We start from the raw sequence: 23370 nt of genomic DNA on the forward strand, positions 1-23370 counted from the left end.
TCACCTCATAGCAACAGTTAATTGGTACGTATAAACAGGGTAGGTTACTATAACATAATAACAATGGACTAGTTAATTGACATGTCTTGAACCTCTTGATCCAGCACCACCACCGCCATCGCCGTCGCCGCTGCCGCCGTCGCTGTCGCCATCGCCGCCGCCGCCGCCACCACCACCGCCTCCACAACCACAGTCGTTCCGCTCCTGTAGACAGTCCTGTATGTACCACCTACCCATCAGTCACCGGCAGTCGTTCCACTCCTCAAGACAGTCCTGTGCGTACCACCTACCCCTCAGTCACCGGCAGTCGTTCCACTCTTGTAGACAGTCCAGTGGGTACCACCTACCCCTCAGTCAACGGCTGTCGTTCCACTCCTGTAGACAATCCAGTTGGTACCACCTACCCCTCAGTCACCGCAGTCGTTTCACTCCTGTAGTCAGTCCCCGTCCAGTGCGTACCAACTACACCTCAGTCACCGCGGTCGTCTCACTCATGAAGACAGTCCCATGGGTACCACCTACCCCTCAATCACCGGCTGTCGTTCAACTCCTGTAAAACAGACCAGTGGTTGCCACCTACCCCTCAGTCACCGGAAGTTGTTCCATTCATGTAGAAAGTCCTGTGGGAACAACCTACCCCTCCGTCCCCGGCAGTCGTTCCTCTCCTGTAGACAGTCATGTGGGTACAACCAACCATTCAGTCACCGGAAGGCGTTTCACTCCTGCAGGCAGTCAAGAGGGTACCACCTACCGATCAGTCACGTAGACAGTCCAGTGGGTGCCACATGCCACGCTATCTCCGGCGGTTATTCAACTTATGTAGACAGTCCAGTGGGTACCACCTACCCCTCAGTCCCCGGCAGTCGTTCCACCCCTGTAGACAGTCAAAAGTGTACCACCTACCGCTCTATCACCGCAGTCGTTCCACTTCTGTAGAAAGTCATTTGCGTACCACCTACCCCTCAGTCCCCGGCAGTCGTTCCACTCCTGTAGACAGGCCAGTGGGTACCACGTACCCCTCTATCACCGGCAGTCGTTCCACTCCGCTAGACAGTTCAGTGTGTATAACCCACCCCTCTATCACCTGCAGTCGTTCCACTCCTGTAGACAGTCTAGTGTGAACCAGCTACCACTCAGTCACCCGCTGTCGTTCCACTCCTGTAGACAGTCTTGTGCGTACCACCTACTCCTCAGTCATCGGCATTCGTTCCACTCCTGTAGACAGTCCTGTGCGTACCACCTACACCTCTATCACCGGCAGTCGTTCCACTCTTGTAGACAGACCAGTGTGTACCACCTACCCCTCTATCAAAAGCAGTCGTTCCACTCCTGCAGACAGTCAAGTGTGCACCACCTACCCTTCTATCACCGGCAGTCGTTCCAGTCCTGTAGACAGGCCAGTGTGTACCACCTACCCCTCAGTCCCCGGCTGTCATTCAAACATGTAGGCAGTCCAGTGTGTACAATATACCAATCTATCATCGGCAGTCGTTCCACTCCTGCAGACAGGCCAGTGTGTACCACCTACCCATCTATCAAAGGCAGTCGTTCCACTCCTTTAGACAGTCAAGTGTGTACCACCTAACCATCTATCATCGGCAGTCGTTCCAACCTGTAGGCAGTCCAGTGTGTACCACCTACCCCTCTATCACCGGTTGTCGTTCCACTACTGTAGACAGTCCAGTGTGTAACAACTTACCCTCAGTTTACGGCTTTCGTGTTCCACTCCTGTAGACAGTCCTGTGCGTACCACCTACCCCTCTATCACCGGCAGTGGTTCCACCCCTGCAGACAGTCCAGTGCGTACCACCTACCGCTCTATCACCGGCAATCGTTCCACTCCTGTTGACAGTCCAGTGTGTACCACCTACTCGTCAGTCACCGGCTGTCGTTCAACTCCTGAAGACAATCCTGTGCGTACCATCTATCCCTCAGTCCCCGGATGTCGTTCCACTCATGTAGACAGTCAAGTGTGTACCATCGACTCCTCTATCACCGGCAGTCGTTCCACTCCTGTAGACAGTCCAGTGGGTATCACATACCCCTCAGTCAACGGCAGTCGTTCCACTCCAGTAGACAGCCTAGTGCGTACAACCTACCCCTCAGTCACCAGCTCTCGTTCCACTCCTGTAGAAAGTCCTGTGCGTACAACCTACCTCTCTAACACCGGTAGTCGTACCATTCCTGTAGACAGTCCAGTATGTACCACCTACCCATCTATTACCGGCAGTCGTTCCACTCCTGTAGACAGTCTTGTGCGTACCACATAGCCCTCTATCACCGGCAGTCGTTCAAGTCCGGTTTACAATCCAGTGCGTACCATCTACCCCCCCCCCCAAATCATCGGCAGTAGTTCCACTCCTGTAGACAGTCCAGTGTGTACCACCTACCCCTCAGTTGTCGGCATTCGTTCCACTGCTGTAGACAGTACTATGCGTACCACCTACCCCTCTATCACCGGCAGTCGTTCCAACCCTTCAGACAGTCCATTGGGTACCATCTACCCCTCTATCACCGGTAGTCGCTCCACTCCTGTAGACAGACCATTGTGTACCACCTACCCCTCTATCACCGGCAGTCCATCCAACCTGTAGACAGTCCTGTGCGTACCACCTACCCCTCAGTCACCGGCATTCGTTCGATTCCTGCAGACAGTCCAGTGTGTACCACCTTCCCCTCTATCACCGGCAGTCGTTCCACTCCTGTAGACAGTCCAGTGTGAACCACCTACCCCTCAGTTCTCGGCTGTCGTTCCACTCCTGCAGACAGTCCAGTTTGTACCATCTACCCCTCAGTTCCCGGCTGTCATTCCACTCCTGTAGACAGTCCAGTGTGTACCACCTACCCCTCAGTTCCCGGCTGTCGTTCCACTCCTGTAGACAGTCCAGTGTGTACCACCGGCCCCTCAGTTATCGGCTGTCGTTCCACTCCTTTAGACAGTCCTGTGCGTAACACCTACACGTCTATCACCGGCTGTCGTTCCACTCCTGTAGACAGTTCAGTGTGTATCGCCTAACCCTCTACCTCTGGCAGTCGTACCACTCCTGTAGACATTCCAGTGTGTACCACCTACCCTTCTATTACCGGCAGTCGTTCCACTCCTGTAGGCTGTCCAGTGTGTACCATTAACCCTCAGTCACCGGCATTCGTTCCACTCCTGTAGACAGTCTTGTGCGTAACACCTAATCTTCAATCCCCGGCTGTCGTTCCACTCCTATAGACAGTCTTGTGTGTAACACCTACCCCTCTATAACCGGCAGTCGTTCCACTCCTGTAGACAATCCAGTGTATACCAACTACCCCTCAGTCACCGGCAGTCGTTCCACTCACATGTGTATACAGTCCTCTGGGTACCACCTACCCGTCTATTACCGGCAGTCGTTCCAATCCTGTAGATATTCCAGTGGGTACCATCTACCCCTCTATCACCGGCAGTCGTTCCACTCCTTTAGGCAGTCCAGTGGGTACAACCTAACCATAAGTCACCGGATTTCGTTCCACTCCTGTATACAATCCATTGGGTACCACCTTACGCCTCTATCACCGGCTGTCGTTCCACTCCTGTAGACAGTCCAGTGGTACCACCTACCCCTCAGACCTCGGCAGTCGTTCCACTCCTGTAGACAGTCCTGTGGGTTACACCTACCCCTCTATCACCGGCTGTCGTTCCACTCCTGTAGAAAGTCCATTGCATACCACCTACCCCTCTTATCACCGGCAGTCGTTCCACTCCTGTAGACATTCCAGTGTGTACCACCTACCCCTCAGTCACCGGCAGTCGTTCCAACCTGTACACAGTACAGTGTGTACCTCCTACCTCTCTATTACCGGCAGTCGTTCAAACCATGAAGACAGTCCAGTGGGTACCACCTACCCCTCTATTACCGGCCGTCGTTCCACTCCTGTAGACAGTCCTGTGCGTACCAATTACCCCTCATTCACCGGCAGCCGTTCCACACCTGTAGACAGTCTAGTGTGTACCACCTACCGCTCAGTCACCGGCAGACGTTCCAACCTGTACATAGTCCAGTGTGTTCCACCTACCCCTCTATCACCGGCAGTCGTTCCACTCCTGTAGACAGTCCAGTGGGTATTACCGACCCCTCTAATACCGGCAGTCGTTCCACTCCTGTAGACAGTCCTGTGCGTACCACCTACCCCTCAATCACCGGCAGTCGTTCCACTCATGTAGACAGTCCAGTGTGTTCCACCTACCCCTCAGTCACTGGTAGTCGTTCCACTCCTGTAGACAGTCCAAGTGCGTACCACTTACCCATCAGTCAATGGCAGTCGTTTCACTCCTAAAGACAGTCTAGTGTGTACCACCTACCCCTCTATCACCGGCTGTCGTTCCACTCCTGTAGAAAGTCCAGTGTGTACCACCTACCCCTATGTCACCGGCTGTCGTTTCACTTCTGTATACAGGCTAGTGCGTATCACCCAACCCTCAGTTTTCGGCTTTCGTTCTACTACTGTAGACAGTCATGTGCGTACCACCTAGCACTCTATCACCGGCAGTCGTTCCACTCATTTAGACAATCAAGTGTGTAACACCTACCCCTCTATCACCGGCAGTCGTTCCGTTCCTGTAGAGAGTCCAGTATGTGCAACCTACCCCTCAATCACCGGCAGTTGTTCCACTCCTGTGGGAAGTCCTGTGTGTACCACCTACCCCTCAGTCACCGGCAGTCGTTCCACTGCTGTAGACAGTCCAGTGTGTACCACCTACCCCTCTATCACCGGCCGTTTTTTCAACCTGTAGACAGTCCTGTGCGTACCACCTACCCCTCAGTCACTGGCAGTCGTTCCATTCTTGTAGACAGTCCAGTGTGTACCACCTTCAACTCTATCACCGGCAGTCGTTCCACTCCTGTAGACAGTCCAGTGTGTACCACCTACCCCTCAGTTCCCGGCAACCGTTCCACTCCTGTAGACAGTCCTGTGCCTAACACCTACCCCTCTATTACCGACTGTAGTTCCACTCCTGTAGAAATTCCTGTGTGTACCATCTACCCCTTTGTCAACGGCAGTCGTTCCACTTCTGTAGACAGTCCAGTGTGTACCACCTACCCCTCTATTACCGGTAGTTGTTCCACTCCTGTAGGCTGTTCAGTGTGTACCATTAACCCTCAGTCACCGGCAGTCGTTCCACTCCTGTAGACAGTCTTGTTCGTACCACCTACCCCTCAGTCCTCGGCTGTCGTTCAATTCCTGCAGACAGTCCTGTGTGAAACACCTACCCCTCTATCACCGGCAGTCGTTAGATTCCTGTAGACAATTCAGTGGGTACCAACTACCCCTCAGTCACCGACAGTCGTTCCACTCCTGTAGACAATACTCTGGGTACCATCAACCCTTCTATTACCGGCAGTCCTTCCACTCATGTAGACAGTCCAGTGGGTACCATCTACCCCTCTATCATCGGCAGTCGTTCCACTCCTTTAGACAGTCCAGTGTGTACCCCCTACGCCTAAAATACTGGCAGTCGTTCCACTCCTGTAGACAGTCCATTATGTACCATCTACCCATCAGTCACCGGCTGTCGTTCCACTCCTGTAGACAGTCCAGTATGTACCATCTACCCATCAGTCACCGGCTGTCGTTCAACTGCTGTTGACAATCCAGTGTGTACAACTTAACCCTCTAACATCGGCTATCGTTTCATTCCTGTAGACAGTCGTGTGCGTACCACCTACCCCTCTATCACTGGCTGTCATTCCACTCCTGTAGACAGTCCAGTGTGTACCACCTACCCCTCAGTTCTCGGCTGTCGTTCAACTCCTGTAAACAGTCCAGTGTATACCACCTACCATCAGTCACCGGCTGTCGTTCCACTCCTGTTGACAATCCAGTGTGTACCACCTAACCCTCTATCATCGGCTGTCGTTCCACTCCTGTAGACATTCATGTGCGTACCACCTACCCCTCTATCACCGGCAGCCGTTCCGCTCCTGTAGACAGTCCATTGTGTACCACCTACCCCTCTAATACCGGCAGTCGTTCCACTCCTGTAGACAGTCCCGTGGGTACCACCCAACCCTCAGTCACCGGCAGTCGTTCCACTCCTGTTGACAGTCAAATATATGCGTACCACACAACCCTCTTTTACCGGCAGTCGTTCCACTCCTGAAGACAGTCCAAGTGCGTACCACCTATCCCTCAGTCCCCGGATGTCGTTTCACTCCTGTATACAGGCCAGTGCGTACCACCGACCCCTCTATCAACGGCAATCGTTCCAGTCTTGTAGACTGTCCAGTGTGTACCATCTACCCATCTATCACCGGCAGTCGTTCCGCTCCTGTAGACAGTCCAGTTGGTACCACCTAACCCTAAGTCACCAGATTTCGTTCCACTCCTGTATACAGTCCATTGGGTACCACCTATCCCTCAATCGCCGGCTGTCGTTCCACTTATGTAGACAGTCCAGTGTGTATCACCAACCCCTCATTCACTGTCTGTCGTTCCACTCCTGTAGACAGTCCAATGCGTACCACCTACCCCTCTATAACCGGCAGTCGTTCCAGTCATGTAGACAGTCCTGTGTGTTCCACCTACCCCTCAGTCACTGGCAGTCATTCCACTCCTGTAGACAGTCGAAGCGCGTACCACCTACCCGTCAGTCAACGGTAGTTGTTCCATTCCTGTCGACAGTCCAGTGTGTACCACCTACCCCTCTATCACCGGTTTTGTTCCACTCATGTAGACAGTCCAGTGTGTACCACCTACCCCTCTGTCACCGGCTGTCATTCCACTCCTGTAGATAGTCCAGTGCGTACCACCTACCCCTTAGTTTTCGGCTTTCGTTCCACTCCTGTAGACAGTCCTGTGCGAACCACCTACCCCTCTATCACCGGCAGTCGTTCCTCCCCTGCAGACAGTGCATGTGGTACCATCAATCCCTCTATCATCGGAAGTTGCGCCAATCCTGTAGACAGCCCAGTGTGTACCACCTACACCTCTATCACCGGCAGTTCTTCCAACCTGTAGACAGTCCAGTGCGTACCACCTACCTATCAGTCACTGGCAGTCGTTCCATTCCTGTAGACAGTCCAGTGTGTACCATATTCCCCTCTATCACCGACAGTCGTTCCACTCCTGTAGACAGTCCAGTGTGTTCCATCTACCCCTCAGTTCCCGGCTGTCGTTCCAATCTTGTAGACAGTCCTGTGCGTAACACCTACCCCTTTATCACCGGATGTCGTTCCACTCCTGTATACACTTCAGTGTGTACCAACTAACCCTCTATCTCCGGCAATCGTACCGCTCCTGTAGACATTCCAGTGTGAACCATCTACCCCTCTGTCACCGGCAGTCGTTCCACTCCTGTAGAACGTCCAGTGTGTACCACCTACCCATCTATTACCGGCAGTCGTTCCACTCCTGTAGACAGTGCAGTGTTTACCATTAACCCTCAGTCACCGGCAGTCGTTCAACTCCTGTAGACAGTCTTGTACGTACCACCTACCCCTCAGTACTGGGCTGTTGTTCCACTCCTTTAGAAAGTCCTGTATGTAACTCCTACCCCTCTATCACCGGCAGTCGTTCCACTCCTGTAGACAATCCAGTGTATACCAACTACCCCTCAGTCACCGGCAGTCGTTCCACTCCTGTAGACAGTCCTCTGGGTACCATCTACCCCTCTATAACCGGCAGTTGTTCCACTCCTGTAGACAGTCCTGTACGTTCCATCTACCCCTCTATCACTGGCAGTCGTTCCACTTCTGTAGACAGTCCAGTTGGTACCACCTAACCCTAAGTCACCGGATTTTGTTCCACTTCTGAATACAGTCCATTGGGTACCGCCTTCCCCTTTATCATCGGCTGTCGTTCCACTCCTGTAGACAGTCCTGTGCGTACAACCTACCCATCAGTCCTCGGCAGTCTATCCACTCCTGTAGACAGTTCTCTGGGTTACACCTTCCCCTCTATCACCGGCAGTCGTTCCACTCCTGTAAAGAATCCAGTGTATACCACCTACCCCTCATATCACCGGCAGTCGTTCCACTCCTGTAGACAGTCCAGTGTGTACCACCTACCCCTAATTCACCCGCAGCCGTTCCACTCCTGTAGACAGTCCAGTGTGTACCATCAACCCATCAGTCCCCGGCTGTCGTTCATCTCCTGTTGACAGTCCAGTGTTTACCACCTACCCCTCTAACACCGGCAGTCGTTGCACTCCTTTAAACAGTCCATTGTGTACCATCTACCCATCAGTCACCGGCTGTCGTTCCACTCATGTAGACAGCCCATTGTGAAGCACCTACCCATCAGTCACCGGCAGTCGTTCCACTCCTGTAGACAGTCCTGTACGTACCACCTACCCTCTATCACCGGCAGTCGTACCACTCCTGTAAACAGTCTAGTGTGTACCACCTACCCCTCAGCTCCCGGCTGCCGTTCCACTCCTGTAGACAGTCCAGTGTGTAGCACTTCCCATGTACTACCGGCTGTCGTTCCACTCCTGTAGACAGTCCTGTGGGTACCACCCACCCATCAGTCACCGGCAGTCGTTCCACTTCTATAGACGGTTATATATATACGTACCATCTACCCTTTTATCACCGGCAGTCGTTCCACTCCTGTAGACAGTCCAGTGTGTACAAACTACCCCTCTATCACCGGCAGTCGTTCTTCTCCTGTAGAAAGTCCTGCCTGTGTGTACCACCTACCCCTCAGTCACCGGCAGTCGTTCCACTGCTGTAGACAGTCCAGTGTGTACCACCTACCCCTCTATCACCGGAAGTCCTTTCATCCTGTAGACAGTCCTGTGCGTTCCACCTACCCGTAAGTCACTGGCAGTCGTTCCATTCTTGTAGACAGTCCAGTGTGTACCACCTTCCCCTCTATCACCGGCAGTCGTTCCACTCCTGTAGAAATTCCCATGTGTACCATCTAACCTTCTGTCACCGGCAGTCGTTCCACTGTTGTAGACAGTCCAGTGTGTACCACCTACCCCTCTATTACCGGTAGTCGTTCCACTCCTGTAGACTGTCCAGTGTGTACCATTAACCCTCAGTCACCGGCAGTCGTTCCATTCCTGTAGACAATCCAGTGGGCACCAACTACCCCTCAGTAACCGGCAGTCGTTCCACTCCTGTAGACAGTCCTCTGGGTACCATCTACCCATCTATTACCGGCAGTCCTTCTACTTATGTAGAAAGTCCAGTGGGTACCATCTTTCCCTCTATCATCGGCAGTCGTTCCACTCCCGTAGACAGTCCAGTGGGTACCATCTACCCATCAGTCCCGGCTGTCGTTCCACTCCTGTAGACAGTCGAGTGTGTACCACCTACCCCTCTAACATCGGCAGTCGTTCCACTCCTGAAGACAGTCCATTATGTACCATCTACCCATCAGTCACCGGCTGTCGTTCCACTCCTGTAGACAGTCCAGTGTGTACCATCTACCCATCAGTCACCGACTGTTGTTCCACTGCTGTTGATAATCCAGTGTGTACCACCTAACCCTCTATCATCGGCTGTCGTTTCACTCCAGTAGACAGTCCTGTGCGTACCACCTACCCCTCTATCACCGGCAGTCATTCCACTCCTGTAGACAGTCCAGTGTGTACCAACTACCCCTAAGTTCTCGGCTGTCGTTCAACTCCTGTAGACAGTCCAGTGTTTACCACCTACCGATCAGTCACCGGCTGTTGTTCCACTCCTGTTGACAATCCAGTATGTACCACCTAACCCTCTATCATCGGCTATGGTTCCACTACTGTAGACCGTCCTGTGTGTACCACCTACCCCTCTATCACCGGAAGTCGTTCCACTCCTGTAGACAGTCCAGTGCGTACCACCTACCCGTCTAATACCGGCAGTCGTTCCACTTCTGTAAAAAGTCCTGTGGGTACCACCCAACCCTCAGTCACCGGCAGTCGTTCCACTCCTGTAAACATTCATATATATGCGTACCACACACCCCTCAGTCACCGGCAGTCGTTCCACTCCTGAAGACAGGCCAGTGTGCACCACCTACCCCTCTATCACCAGCAGTCGTGCCACTCCTGTAGACAGTCCAGTGTGTACCACCGACCCCTCTATCAACGGCAATCGTTCCAGTCCTGTAGACAGTCCAGTGTGTACCATCTACCCCTCTATCGCCAGCAGTCGTTCCACTCCTGTAGACAGTCCAGTGGGTACCACCTAACCCTAAGTCATCGGATTTCGTTTTTACTCCTGTATACAGTCCATTGGGTACCACCTACCCCTCTGTCACTGGCTGTCGTTCCACTTATGTAGACAGTCCAGTGTGTATGACCTACCCCTCATTCACTGGCTGTCTTTCTACTCCTGTAGACAGTCCAGTGCGTACCACCTACCCTCAGTCAACGGCAGTCGTTCCACTCCTGTAGACAGTCCAATGCGTACCACCTACCCCTCTATCACCGGCAGTCGTTCCACTCATGTAGACTGTCCTGTGTGTTCCACCTGCCCCTCAGTCACTGGCAGTCGTTCCACTCCTGTAGACAGTCCAAGTGCGTACCACCTACCCGTCAGTCAACTGTAGTTGTTCCATTCCTTTCGACAGTCCAGTGTGTACCACCTACCCCTCTATTACCGGCTGTCGTTTCACTCATGTAGACAGTCCAGTGTGTACCACCTACCCTTTTTTCACCGGCTGTCATTCCATTCATGTAGATAGTCCAGTGAGTACCACCTACCCCTCAGCTCCCGGCTGTCGTTCCACTCCTGTAGATAGTCCTGTGCGTACCACCTTCCCTTCGGTCACCGGCAGTCGTTCCATTCCTGTAGACAGTCCTGTGGGTACCATCAACCCCTTTTTCCCAGGCAGTCGTTCCACAGTCCTGTGGGTACCACCTACCCTTCAGTCACCTGCTGTCGTTTCACTCCTGTAGACAGCCCTGTGCGTACCACCTACCCCTCAGTCACTGGCAGTCGTTCCACTCCTGTAGACAGTCCTGTGGGTACCATCTACCCCTCAGTCCCCGGATGTCGTTCCACTCCTGTAGACAGTCGTGTGGGTACCATATAACCTTCTTTCTCCGGCAGTCGTTCTATTTCTGTAGACAGTCCAGTGGTTACCACCTACCCCTCTTTCACCGGCAGTCGTTCCACTCCTGTAGACAGTCCTGTGGGTACCATCTACCCCTCAGTCCCAGGCAGTCGTTCCACAGTCCTATGGGTACAACCTAACCCTCTTTCACCGGCAGTCGTTCCACTCCTGTAGACAGTCCTGTGGGTACCATCTACCCCTCAGCCCCAGGCAGTCGTGCCACTTCTGTAGACAGTCCAGTGGTACCCCTCAGTCACTGGCAGTCATTCCACTCCTGTAGACAGTCCTGTGTGTACCATCTACCCCTCTATCAACGGCAGTCGTTCCACTCCTGTTGGCTGTCCAGAGTGTACCACCTACCCCTCTGTCACCCGCAGATTATAGACTCTCATCGGTCATAAGCATTGGAGCCGAGTCGCTTGAAACGGATCTTATGCCACTTGCGACAGGAGTATTTGGGTGCAGGCTCGTCTGAAGCTACCTTGTCCGCTTATGAGACAGTAAAGGCTGGTCACAAGCTACATTTTCTATTGATGAGACAGCGCATTCTGTTCTAAAGATACATTGGCTGCATATTGCAAAATACTCACTCCCGCATAACACGGCTCATTTTTACACCTACAATAAGGTTGTACCTTTTTATGTCTTCATTCTGGTATATGGCGGTGTCATTTCTCATGATACGAATATTTCCATTCAAAAGGGAAAATTGTACAGAAAACTACATATTTTTTCATGTATTTTTATTAAATAATACACCTACAATAAGGTTTTACCATTTTATATCTTTATACTGGGCGACGTTTCTTAGAACTACGAACGTTCAAAAATTATAAGTAAGTGCAAAACATAAAGTTAGTAGCGTTTCTATAAACTTCGTAAAGTAACGTATGCCGTATTTTTGCACGTAAAGTTACGTTTGCTTAAAGGCTCGCGTAAGTCAGTTATTTTGCGTAAATATGGCGGCTTATGTACCGATATTTTGCAGACGCAGGTGTATAGCCTTGTCATATCTCATGATGCCAATATTTCATACCAGAAGGGAAAATGTACAGTTAGCTACATATTTTCAATGTCTATTCACAAAATAATCATCATTTTCATCCTAAGCTGTGTTATTCTTATGTGATAACGGTATTGCGATATATTCATGTAGTTGATTTCTCTCTCCCCCACACTAATATACACACTACCCTTATATATTGTATACATGATTCAGGAAGCCCAATTGTTCTTAAACTATGTGTTTGTTTACTGGATGGCAGCATGGTGCTGTTTAATAAGCAAGTTAATGTTGTTGCTAATTAAGAAATAGAAAACCTCACTGAGTACCCTATGGCAGAATAGTGACCAGCCAGGCAGCCCCAAATAGTATATGGACCGAAGCCTTGCGCCTGTAAACCAAGAACACTCTCCAACCTCCTCAACTTAGTCCCATACTTCATCGAGTGCCTTACGTCTGTACACTCAGAACTCTCTACAGCGTCTTCTTCTAAGTTTCATACATGATCGAGTGTGTAAACCCAGCACACTCGCCAGCATCCTTAATTGAGTTCCATAAATCATCAGGTTCCTTGTGCCTGTAAACCCAGAACACTTTCAAGCATCCTCAACTGATTTCCATACATCATCGAATGCCTTGCGCCTGTAAACCGAGAACACTTTCCAGCATTGTCATCTGATTTCCATACATCATCGAGTGTTTTGCGCCTGTAAACCCAGAACACTCTCCAGCATCCTGAACAAAGTTCCATACATTATCGACTGCCTTGCGCCTGTAAACACAGAACACTTTCAAGAATCCTCAACTGAGTTCCATACATCATTGAGTGTCTTGCGCCTGTAAAAACAGAAACTCTCCAGCATCCTAAATTAAGTTCTTTACCTAATCGAGTGCCTTGTACCTGTCAACCCAGAACACTCTCAAGCATCCTAAATTGATTTCCATACATCATCAAATGCATTGCGCCTGTAAACTCAGAACACTCTCCTGCACGCTTATCTGAGTTCCATACAGCATCGAGTGTTTTGCGCCTGTAAACCCAGAACACTCTTCAGCATCCTCAACCGGGTTCCATACATCATCGAGTGTTTTGCGCCTGTTAACCCAGAACACTCCCCGGCATCCTCATCTGAGTTCCATACATCATCGAGTGTTTTTCGTCTGTAAATCCAGGTCACTTTCAAGCATCATCAACTGAGTTCCATACATTATCGATAGCCTTGCGCCTGTAAACCCATAACAATCTCTAGCATCCTCAACTAAGTTCCATATATCATCGAGTGCCTTGTGGCTTTAAACCCAGAACACTCTAAAGAATCCTCACTTGAGTTTCATACATCATCGAGTGTTTTGCGCCTGTAAACAAAGAACACTCTCAAGCATCCTCAGTTGAATTCCATACATCATCGAGTGTTTTGCGCCTGTAAACATAGAACACTCTCCGACATCCTCAACTGAGTTCCATACCTTATCGAGTTTTTTACGCCTGTACACCCAGAACACTCTCCAGCATCCTCATATAAGTTCCATACATCATCGAGTGCCTTGCGCCTGTAAACCCAGAACAATTTAAAGCATCCTCAACTGAGTTCCATACATCATCGAGTGCCTTGCGCCTGTAAACCCAGAAACTCTCCAGCATCCTCATCTGAATTCCATACATCATCGAGTGTCTTGCGCCTGTAAACCCAGAACACTCTCCAGCATCCTCATCTGAATTTCATACATCATCGAGTGTCTTGCGCCTGTAAACCCAGAACACTCTCCAGCATCCTCAACTGAGTTCCATACATCATCGAGTGTCTTGCGCCTGTAAACCCAGAACACTCTCCAGCATCCTCATCTGAATTTCATACATCATCGAGTGTCTTGCGCCTGTAAACCCAGAACACTCTCCTGCACGCTTATCTGAGTTCCATACATCATCGAGTGCCTTGCGCCTGTAAACCCAGAAACTCTCCAGCATCCTCATCTGAATTCCATACATCATCGAGTGTCTTGCGCCTGTAAACCCAGAACACTCTCCAGCATCCTCATCTGAATTTCATACATCATCGAGTGTTTTGCGCCTGTAAACTCAGAACACTTTAAAGCATCATCAACTGAGTTCCATACATCATCGAGTGCCATGCGCCTGTAAACCCAGAAACTCTCCAGCATCCTTAACTAAGTTCTTTACATCATCGAGTGCCTTGTGCCTGTAAATCCCAAACACTCTCAATCATCCTCAATTGAGTTGCATACATCATCGAATGCTTTGCGCCTGTAAACCCAGAACACTCTCCTGCACCCTTATCTGAGTTGCATACATCATCGAGTGTTTTGCGCGTGTAAACCCAGAACACTCTTCAGCACCCTCATCTGAGTTCCATACATCATCGAGTGTTTTGCGCCTGTAAACCCAGAACACTCTCCTGCACGCTTATCTGAGTTCCATACATCATCGAGTGTTTTGCGCCTGTAAACCCAGAACACTCTCCTGCACGCTTATCTGAGTTCCATACATCATCGAGTGTTTTGCGCCTGTAAACCCAGAACACTCTTCAGCATCCTCATCTGAGTTCCATACATCATCGAGTGCCTTGCGCCTGTAAACCCAGAACATTCCCCGACATCATCAACTGAGTTCCATACATCATCGAGTGTTTTGCGCCTGTAAACACAGAACACTCTCCTGCACGCTTATCTGAGTTCCATACATCATCGAGTGTTTTGCGCCTCTAAACCCTGAACACTCTCCAGCATCCTCATCTGAGTTTCATACATCATCGAGTGCCTTGCGCCTGTAAACACATAACACTCTCCAGCATCCTAAACTAAGTTCCATACATCATCGAGTGCCTTGCGCCTGTAAACCCAGAACATTCTCCAGCAGTCTCATCTGAGTTCCATACACCATAAAGTGTCTTACGCATGTACACTCAGAACACTTTCCAGCTTCATAAATTGAGTTCCATACATCATAGAGTGTTTTGCGCCTGTAAACCCAGAACACTTTCCAACATCCTCAACTGAGTTCCATACACCATCAAGTGTCTTGCGCCTGTAAACCCAGAACAATTTTCTGCATCCTCAAGTAAGTTTCTGTTTTGCGCCGAAGCCAAGAACACTCTCAAGCATCCTAAACTGAGTTCGATACATCATCGAGTGTTTTGCGCCGAAACCCAGAACATTATCCAGCATCCTAAACTGAGCTCCATAAATCATCGAGTGTTTTGCGCCCAAACCCAGAACACTCTCCAGTATCCTAAACTGAGTTCCATACATCATTGACTTCCTTGCACCTGTAAACCCAGAACTTTTTTTTAATTTAGGTAAGTTTTTCGGCGTAGCTGTTTGACCAAGCTTTTCACCTTAGATAGACTTCACATAACGCCAGCAGACTCGAATGAATACATTTCATTCATTTCATTGGCTGATTTGAGCATAATCCCCCGGAACATTAGCAAAATCACCGCGTCTTTGTAGGATAGGATGTAACACTTCTCAGTGTAGTGAAATGCGGACCACTCTTTGCATGTTCATAGATATACATTGTCACGGATTCTGGTCCAGTTACAATTACGCATTACCAGTAAGTTTCATCCCATATTCCCCAAGATTTCAAGGTCAGTGCTGGGTCAGTAAATCGTCAGGGGAAGGCGGAATGGACTATCAATAAATGTCTTATGTTGATAACACAGTATTGCTTTCAAGATATCAGCTAAAACGAATATTAGGGAAAGAAATGAATGAAAACCTATCTGTAAATGTTTGTTTTGCGTGTCTTGTTTTGTAAGACAAAACCTCCGAAATGTATAGTGCCCATGATATAAGGGAAATCGTTTAATTATATAGACACACATGTGTGACGTACGCGGTCAGTCTGTCCGAAAATCTGTATAGTAGGCCAGAAAAGGCTACCGACATGTGCCACTTTTCTATACATAAAACAGTGTGAATTAAATTTCGAAAGTATCGTGGTTTGATGTTCCATTTACAAGACGCAATGAGATTTTTTAAAGACCCGCGTCATGCGAAAATGAGGCTTATGCAATATGCTGCCAGCATAGCTTCAGCCCAGCCTGCGCAGTCTTGCCGGGATGTGCATACTGAAGAGGATACTCATGAAATACCTCGAAATCTGCGTGCTTTTTATAGAGGAAAGCCTAGCCCATAACCAGACTGCGCAAGTGTGCAGGCTTGACATAAGCTACGCTGTTCGCATATAAATAAGACCAATTTTCGCAAGACGCGGATGTAACAGTGTTATTTGAGTGTGTGTAAAGAAAACTGCGTCTTTATCAAATATCAACATACCATATGTTTCGATTATGAAGTGTTAAATTCATAAGTCATGTGAGGGCACATAAATTGATCTCACGTAGTAAAATTTGTATCTACGAACACTTTTATGTAGTTTAATATACATGTACGTGCGCTTCGTCCCAAACAGTTCATGCGGTGGATATGCGACTTTTAAGAGATAAAACAGAGACGTAGATAACACTACGTCTCTGGACTAAAGAACACAACAATACTTTAATCTTTGTTTTTAATTTACTAACTTAAAAATGTATTTTTTACCTTTATCATGATATACAGAACGCCAAATAACTTTTTTAAAATAGATATTTCTGGTTTATTATTAAACTTAAATATTAAAGTATTTTCAAAATATAAAAGACAATGATACTAATTTCAATACTAAAATTCGTAAATAAAAAAGACAATTCTTCCAGATTTGGAAGGATTTTCTTGCACCGATTACATATTTGAGGGAATGGATCTAAAACTCTGCTTCGAGATTAATACGGCTCTCGAACTTCTTTAACAGTAAAGTAATGATAGGGGAAGTAATGCAGCCTACAACTATTGAAGTTCGATATGAAGTATGCTTTTGTGATTTGGTTATTAATTAATAAAAATATTATTCTGACAATCACATAGACATAAAAAGTATGATATATATAATTGAAATAATGTTTAAAGTATAGACACACACCTTTGTTTTAACTACACATTACGCATTACTATACAGGAATAAAATTTCGGATAAGCTTTAATTCGGATAAAATTCAGTAAAGATGTGAAGCGTGTGTATGCTATCAAATTAATATGAAGTGTCTCATATGTTTAACAAACTTTGTATACTCAAAAGCACACATGTATTATACCAATTTTATTCGTCAACAACTAATGTTTGTGGATTTTCTTACACCCTAGTATCAACCACAAAATTATAAAATGTCCAACAAGCATTCAAGCCCAAGATCTTATATCAGACATTTCAAACAAAACAGTTATTGTCAACAAAAATAAATAAATGCATATATAACGTATTTTTTTCAGTGATCGTTGTTGATCAATGTCGCTGCCACAGACCCCTACGTCTCCTAGTCCTACAGGAGAAAGAGAGGAGGGTTTACTATGCCAACTCTTCCAACTTCTAAGCCAGTTTGCATTTGATAAGGCTAAGGAACTTTTGGTAAGTATGGGTTGAGTACTGTTGTTCACATAATGACAAAATAACATTCCAATTCTATGAGAAAAAATTCACAGGGGTGTGATCATTCCTCCTTAAAGCTGATTTTAATGTCAAATAATTTTACAAATAGTTATTTACTTTGCTGGACTATTAGGGTTTTTTTCCCAGCTTTTTGGGAAGATAGCCCATGGCTTTGAAATTTGGATTTTTATCGGCATTTTCAAGAAATTGGGAAAATAAATTGGGATATAAAACTACATGAATGAATTCATCATCTTTAAGCACAAACACCACAAACACCATTATGATCAACAGTTTTCCACATAATAAGCTCACACAAAGTCTTCAGTCACATCAGGCATCATTTGATTAGGAGGCGCTTCATCTTCCTCTGAAGAACTACTGCTATCAACATGTTTAATATCAGTCAGCTGTTTGCTTTCGGAAATCAACGATGACGATGGCAATGCAAAAGAGTCACTTGATATTAAATTACTATCATTAACAATGGAAGTAGTTTCAATGTGAAGACTCGTACTTCTTGACGATGTTTTTTTTAACGACGCTTGCTTTAAAATTCAACAGTTTTCGTTTTGCCGCCAGGTTTTTGCTTAGGAATATTATTCACGTTGTATTGCACTTGCGTGACATTTTTGTTTTCCATTCAGCCGAATCACCAAATGCTTTAATTTCATCACAAATATAATAAGCAACTGAACAACACGGAGAATATCGTGCACACGAATAATGCAGACGTTATCCAAATCGAGGTCTAGCCTAAAACCCGTACGAGACCGGATCGGACGATTTGTTAAAAAGCGAAACAGCCGAGGTCATTAGCGTTTCTTTCCCCAATTGGGAATTTTTTTGCAAATTTTGGGAAAAAAGTATACTTTTTGTAATTGGGAATATAGCCAAATTTCGGCTATAAAATCAGGCCAAAAAAAACCTGACTTTGCTGGATCTATGTACAAATGAAGAGTTGAAGAATTTAAACATGTAAGGGGGGAAGATCATTTTCCGCCCCTGAGCAGATGTGTGTTTCTTAAATTGCGCCCCTGTATTCATCAGGTATTTATTTATAACCAGTAAATGTAGGCAAAGCTCCATTACCACAAATAGCCACTGATCCCCTTGTTTAACAATGCAATTAATCAAGGATTACATTAAGACTTGCAATTTCAAGTTATTTGAAAATATTTGTTGTCTGGAAGGAAACAATTAAATATATTAAATGAATACAGTAAGTCTTTTTTCTTTAAATAAGTCATAACCATACATGCCATAATTTTTCAGACCAATTCCGGGACTTTGAGTTAAATTGTCCGGGACTTTTGCCGATTTTCCGGGACATGTATAAAATGTAGCAATATTTATAGACATATGTATTTTTGGTACGTTTTTTTTTGTTTCGCATCGTTAATTGCAATAGTTCGAAAGCCTATCCGAAATACACGTGATCTATTAACGTCAAATTAAACATTACTACTTCCGTTACTAGATACAAGCCACGTGTTCTCAGTGTAAGCGTTCTAAACAAAGATGGTGACGTCACTGCGTTATTGTTATTAAGACCGGTGTGTAATGCGTAGTTGTTGATACGCCCTTTATTCATTTATAACATGGCGAACGCAATTCAAATTCACTTATTATTTTTAACGTTATGTTTACTGGGGATTTAGAACAAGACAATAACTAGAAATGGCGCGGCAGAGGCCGACGCGTATCCCCACGCCGAATGTTTGACCTAGGTGTGCCCCAGGGTTGGTAATGGGGCCATGCATAGCTGAGATTGACCGTATTGTCATAAGAGAAGTTCATCATCAATTAGAAGTGAATTGGTGTAGAAATGAAGAAGTTACCGTATAGTAAAAGGCAATTTTGGGTGGGTGTGACATATGTGGGCAGGGCGCCCCAGGGTTGGTAATTGTGCCATGCATAGTTGAGATTGACCGTATTGTCATAAGAGAAGTTCAGTATCAATTTGAAGTGAATCGGTGTAGAAATGAAGAAATTATAGTAAAAGGCAATTTTGGGCGGGTGTGGTCTATATGGGCGGGGCCCCAGGGTTGGTAATGGGGCCATGCATAGTTGAGATTGACCGTATTGTCATAAGAGAGGTTCAGTATCAATTTGAAGTGAATCGGTGTAGAAATAAAGAAATTATAGTAAAAGGCAATTTTGGGTGGGTGTGGTCTATGTGGGCGGGGCGCCCCAGGGTTCGTAATGGGGCCATGCATAGTTGAGATTGACTGTATTGTCATAAGAGAAGTTCAATATCAATTTGAAGTGAATCGGTGTAGAAATGAAGAAATTATAGTAAAGGCAATTTTGGGTGGGTGTGGTCTATGTGGGCGGGGCCCCAGGGTTGGTTATGGGGCCATGCATAGTTGAGATTGACCCTAATGTCATAAGAGAAGTTCAGTATCAATTTGAAGTGAATCCGTGTAGAAATGAAAAAATTATAGTAAATGGAATTTTTTGGTGGGTGTGGCCTATGTGGGCGGGCGCCCCAGGGTTGGGATTGGGGCCATGCATAGTTGAGATTGACCCTAATGTCATAACAAAAGTTCAGTATCAATTTGAAGTGAATCCGTGTAGAAATGAAAAAATTATAGTAAATGGAAATTTTTGGTGGGTGTGGCCTATGTGGGCGGGGCGCCCCAGGGTTGGGAATGGGGCTATTAATGGTTGAGATTGACCGTATTGTCATAAGAGAGGTCCAGTATCAATTTGAAGTGAATCGGTGTAGAAATAAAGAAGTAAATGTAAAATAACCTAAAAAAATGAGTGATAATTTGTGACGCGGCCCCACCCCAACCGCTATAACTTTTGACCCAGGGGTCAGATCAAAATTCCAAATAGTGCAGGGTCGCACATATGCTCATAGCTACCAATGTGTGTAAGTTTCAAGGTTCTAGTGCTTTTAGTGTAGGAGGAGATAGTGGCCAGGACGGACAGACAGACAGACGGACGGACGGACGGACGGCGGAGATAACCACAATATCCCCACCTTTTTTTCAAAAAGCGTGGGGATAATGAACCTAGTGAGCATGACGTTTTTATATGCTTACTTTTTTACTCAACTTCTTTGTCGTTTAGACGTGCGAACATAAACTGCTTTTAATTTTTTACTCAGCGATAATGGAGTTCAGGTGTGTGAACAACTATCCTTTGCCCTTACGCAGCGGGAAATAATGACGTAGTAGATTAAAGTCAATTAACAATCACATTAAACAATGTCGCCTATTCGGTTTGACCGCGAACATGAGACAATCGATATGATAACAGGACCCCTGTTAATTGATCGATTTTGACACATAGCGTAGTCTGCCTATACGGGTAGGCATTGTCATGGAGACGCTGCAAATATAAACAGATTCGAGGTGCAGTTAAGCCTAAGATAAGGTACATGTATATATGGATTTTGTAAATACCGGGACATTTGACAGATTTCCGGGACAGCGGGACAAGTTCTTCATTTCCGGGACTGTCCCGGACAATCCGGGACGTATGGCATGTATGGTCATAACTATATATGCTGATCCTTTGCAAAATGTATGGCCCATTAGTGCCTCTCATGCTTGCAACATTTTGTGTAGAACAATGTGTGTACATGTTGTATTTAAGATGTTGAACATTAGCATAAGATGCTAAGGTGTTTTCATTTTAATTATCTGATGCTGTTTTGGTCTCGTTTATGAAGTGCATGTATTTTTCAGCCGCTATTGATTCTGAAATACATGTTTCTGTTCAGTATCAGACTCATTTTTTAGAAAATACTACCGATACAATGCACTGTGTTAATAAAGATGAATCTGGTTGATATATATCTTGCTTAATAGAAGTTATAAAAACCCTGAACAGAAAAAATTCTGTAAATAATACATGTACAGTGACCGTGAGACAAAAGTACGGTATAGGTTTTTCTTTTAATTCATGCCTGCTTTTAGGACAAAGAGAAGGAAGTTCACAAGGCAGCGTTTGGCTCGTCATGGGCTCTTATGGTTCATACACTGGGCCAATTTGCAATGGCTGAGAAAGCATACAACTCTTTGGGCTTCCTTGAGCAGAAATGGTTTGGCAGATCTAAGGATGTAAGCAGTTTCATGTAAAACTGACTCAAAGCAATAAGTAATAAATATATACATATAATGAGAAAAAAGTAAAGTATGAGCATGCTTTAATGCTTAAACAATAAAAAAAAGTAATTTATTTAACATATAAATATTAACTTTTTTGTATCAACGTGTCCTAGACTTCCCGAAAAAGAACACAGAAACATACTTTTGGAAAAAAACAACATTTTTTAACTTATATGCTCGACAACATCTCTTAAATGGATGTCTCAAAATAAAATTTGATAGAGATAAGTAACTTTTTTTAAAGATTGTTAGAGGTATCAAAGAGATTTAATGAAATAAAATGCCTGTAAGACTCGAATTATTTTACGGAAATATCGGCCACTGTGCTGTCTTTTGGGATGTCTGTTTTTCAGCAAGCATTGTTATATGAGCCTCATTGTGAAAAAACTGGGTTTAATACATGTGTGTTAGGTGCACTTTCCACTTCAATGGAATGTTTCTTTGATAGGTAGTATTTTCTAAAGGAAAATGCAGTTAAGGTGTAAAGTGTCGACCCTGATGAGCTTGTGTGGACTGCAGAGGCTAATCTGAGACGACACTTTACGCACATGTGGTTAACCCGTTTTCTAAAAGCGTGGCTCATATGTATAATATTCATGTTCACAGACACTTCGAACAGCATATTTAACGCTGCTTCAAGAGCTCAGAAAAATAGAAGAAACTGTCCGGCAGCAAGAGTCACTTGTCTTTGGGTTGCCAGGACCTACAAAAGAGTTTGAAATTTTGCTATCCCACTTGTGTGGTCAGCTATGTGAATACATAAGGGCGCGGCAGAAGACAATGGACTTGTATCCTTTTTAATTTGTGTGTTCTTAAGGAACAAACATGGTGTTGCATGTTTTAAAATGAAAAAAAAACAACAACACCAACACTACGAATGTATGTGAAAAGACTTCATCTTTAAATTCTGATGTGTGTAGTGTGTATATAATACTTCCAATTTTGAAATTGAAAAAAGGAATGTCTTGTTAAAAGACATTAAAGCCTCTGACCTTGAAATGAAATACATGTTAATCAATACATATAGATGCAATTTGAAAGTTTGCAAAATTGTCATTAAATCTATAGCCTAGTTAGCAAGTAATTTATTACTTTTCACATGTTACCGCTTTAAAATCGAAAGGAGGATTTCTAAACGTATACATCCATTTCGACAAACGCTATTAATTTTAAGTTTTATAGCGCAAAAAAGACAGATTTCTACCTTGTAATCACCAGATATATTCTAATTAGCATAGATACAATTAAATCCATAGCCTAATTAGCAAGTAATTTATTATTTTCAAACTGTACCGCTTTTAATACTGAAAGAAGGATTTCTATAGGTATACGTCCATTTCGAAAAACGTGATTATCTTTAAGTTTTAAAGCACAAAAAAGATGGATTTCTACCTTGTAACCACCAGATATTTTCTAATTTGCATAGATAAAATATATGTTTCTTTTTTATACTTAAATTTACTATGCCAAATAATTTGTGTGGCTTTAAATATAGAAATCAATATTTAGATGGCTTGCTTTACATTAAATAAAGAGGACCTAGATGATCTTATACACGAAGATGTTAAACAGCACATAGTATTTTATCAATTGGAGATTTATTCTTTAAACTTCAAATTAGAAATCTTTGATCAGAAGCTCCCATTATAAATATACAGTCATGTATTATATGGATTCAGACTAAAGCTAATTTGCATTTTCATCGGTAAAACAGATGAAAACGGCATATTCAGTCT

General features: G+C 45.7%; 1 protein-coding gene across 7 annotated transcripts in view; it reads left to right on the forward strand.

The window, feature by feature from the left end:
* The window catches only part of LOC127858496 (KICSTOR subunit 2-like), a 217081-nt gene that overhangs the window by 184123 nt on the left and 9588 nt on the right, over nt 1–23370 (forward strand). For 2 of the 7 annotated variants that reach the window (XM_052395685.1, XM_052395687.1), the window contains one exon: nt 22241–22422. The exons of 4 other annotated variants lie outside the window; for them this stretch is intronic. In XM_052395685.1, coding sequence (XP_052251645.1) covers nt 22241–22422 — 182 coding nt within the window. Of the gene's footprint in view, nt 1–16785; nt 16894–17353; nt 17490–21442; nt 21587–22240; nt 22423–23370 lie in introns of those variants that run through there. One more of the 7 variants, XM_052395684.1, reaches the window with a different exon arrangement.

The sequence above is a fragment of the Dreissena polymorpha genome, chromosome 14 (genome assembly GCF_020536995.1).
Source record: "Dreissena polymorpha isolate Duluth1 chromosome 14, UMN_Dpol_1.0, whole genome shotgun sequence".
Taxonomy (NCBI): domain Eukaryota; kingdom Metazoa; phylum Mollusca; class Bivalvia; order Myida; family Dreissenidae; genus Dreissena; species Dreissena polymorpha.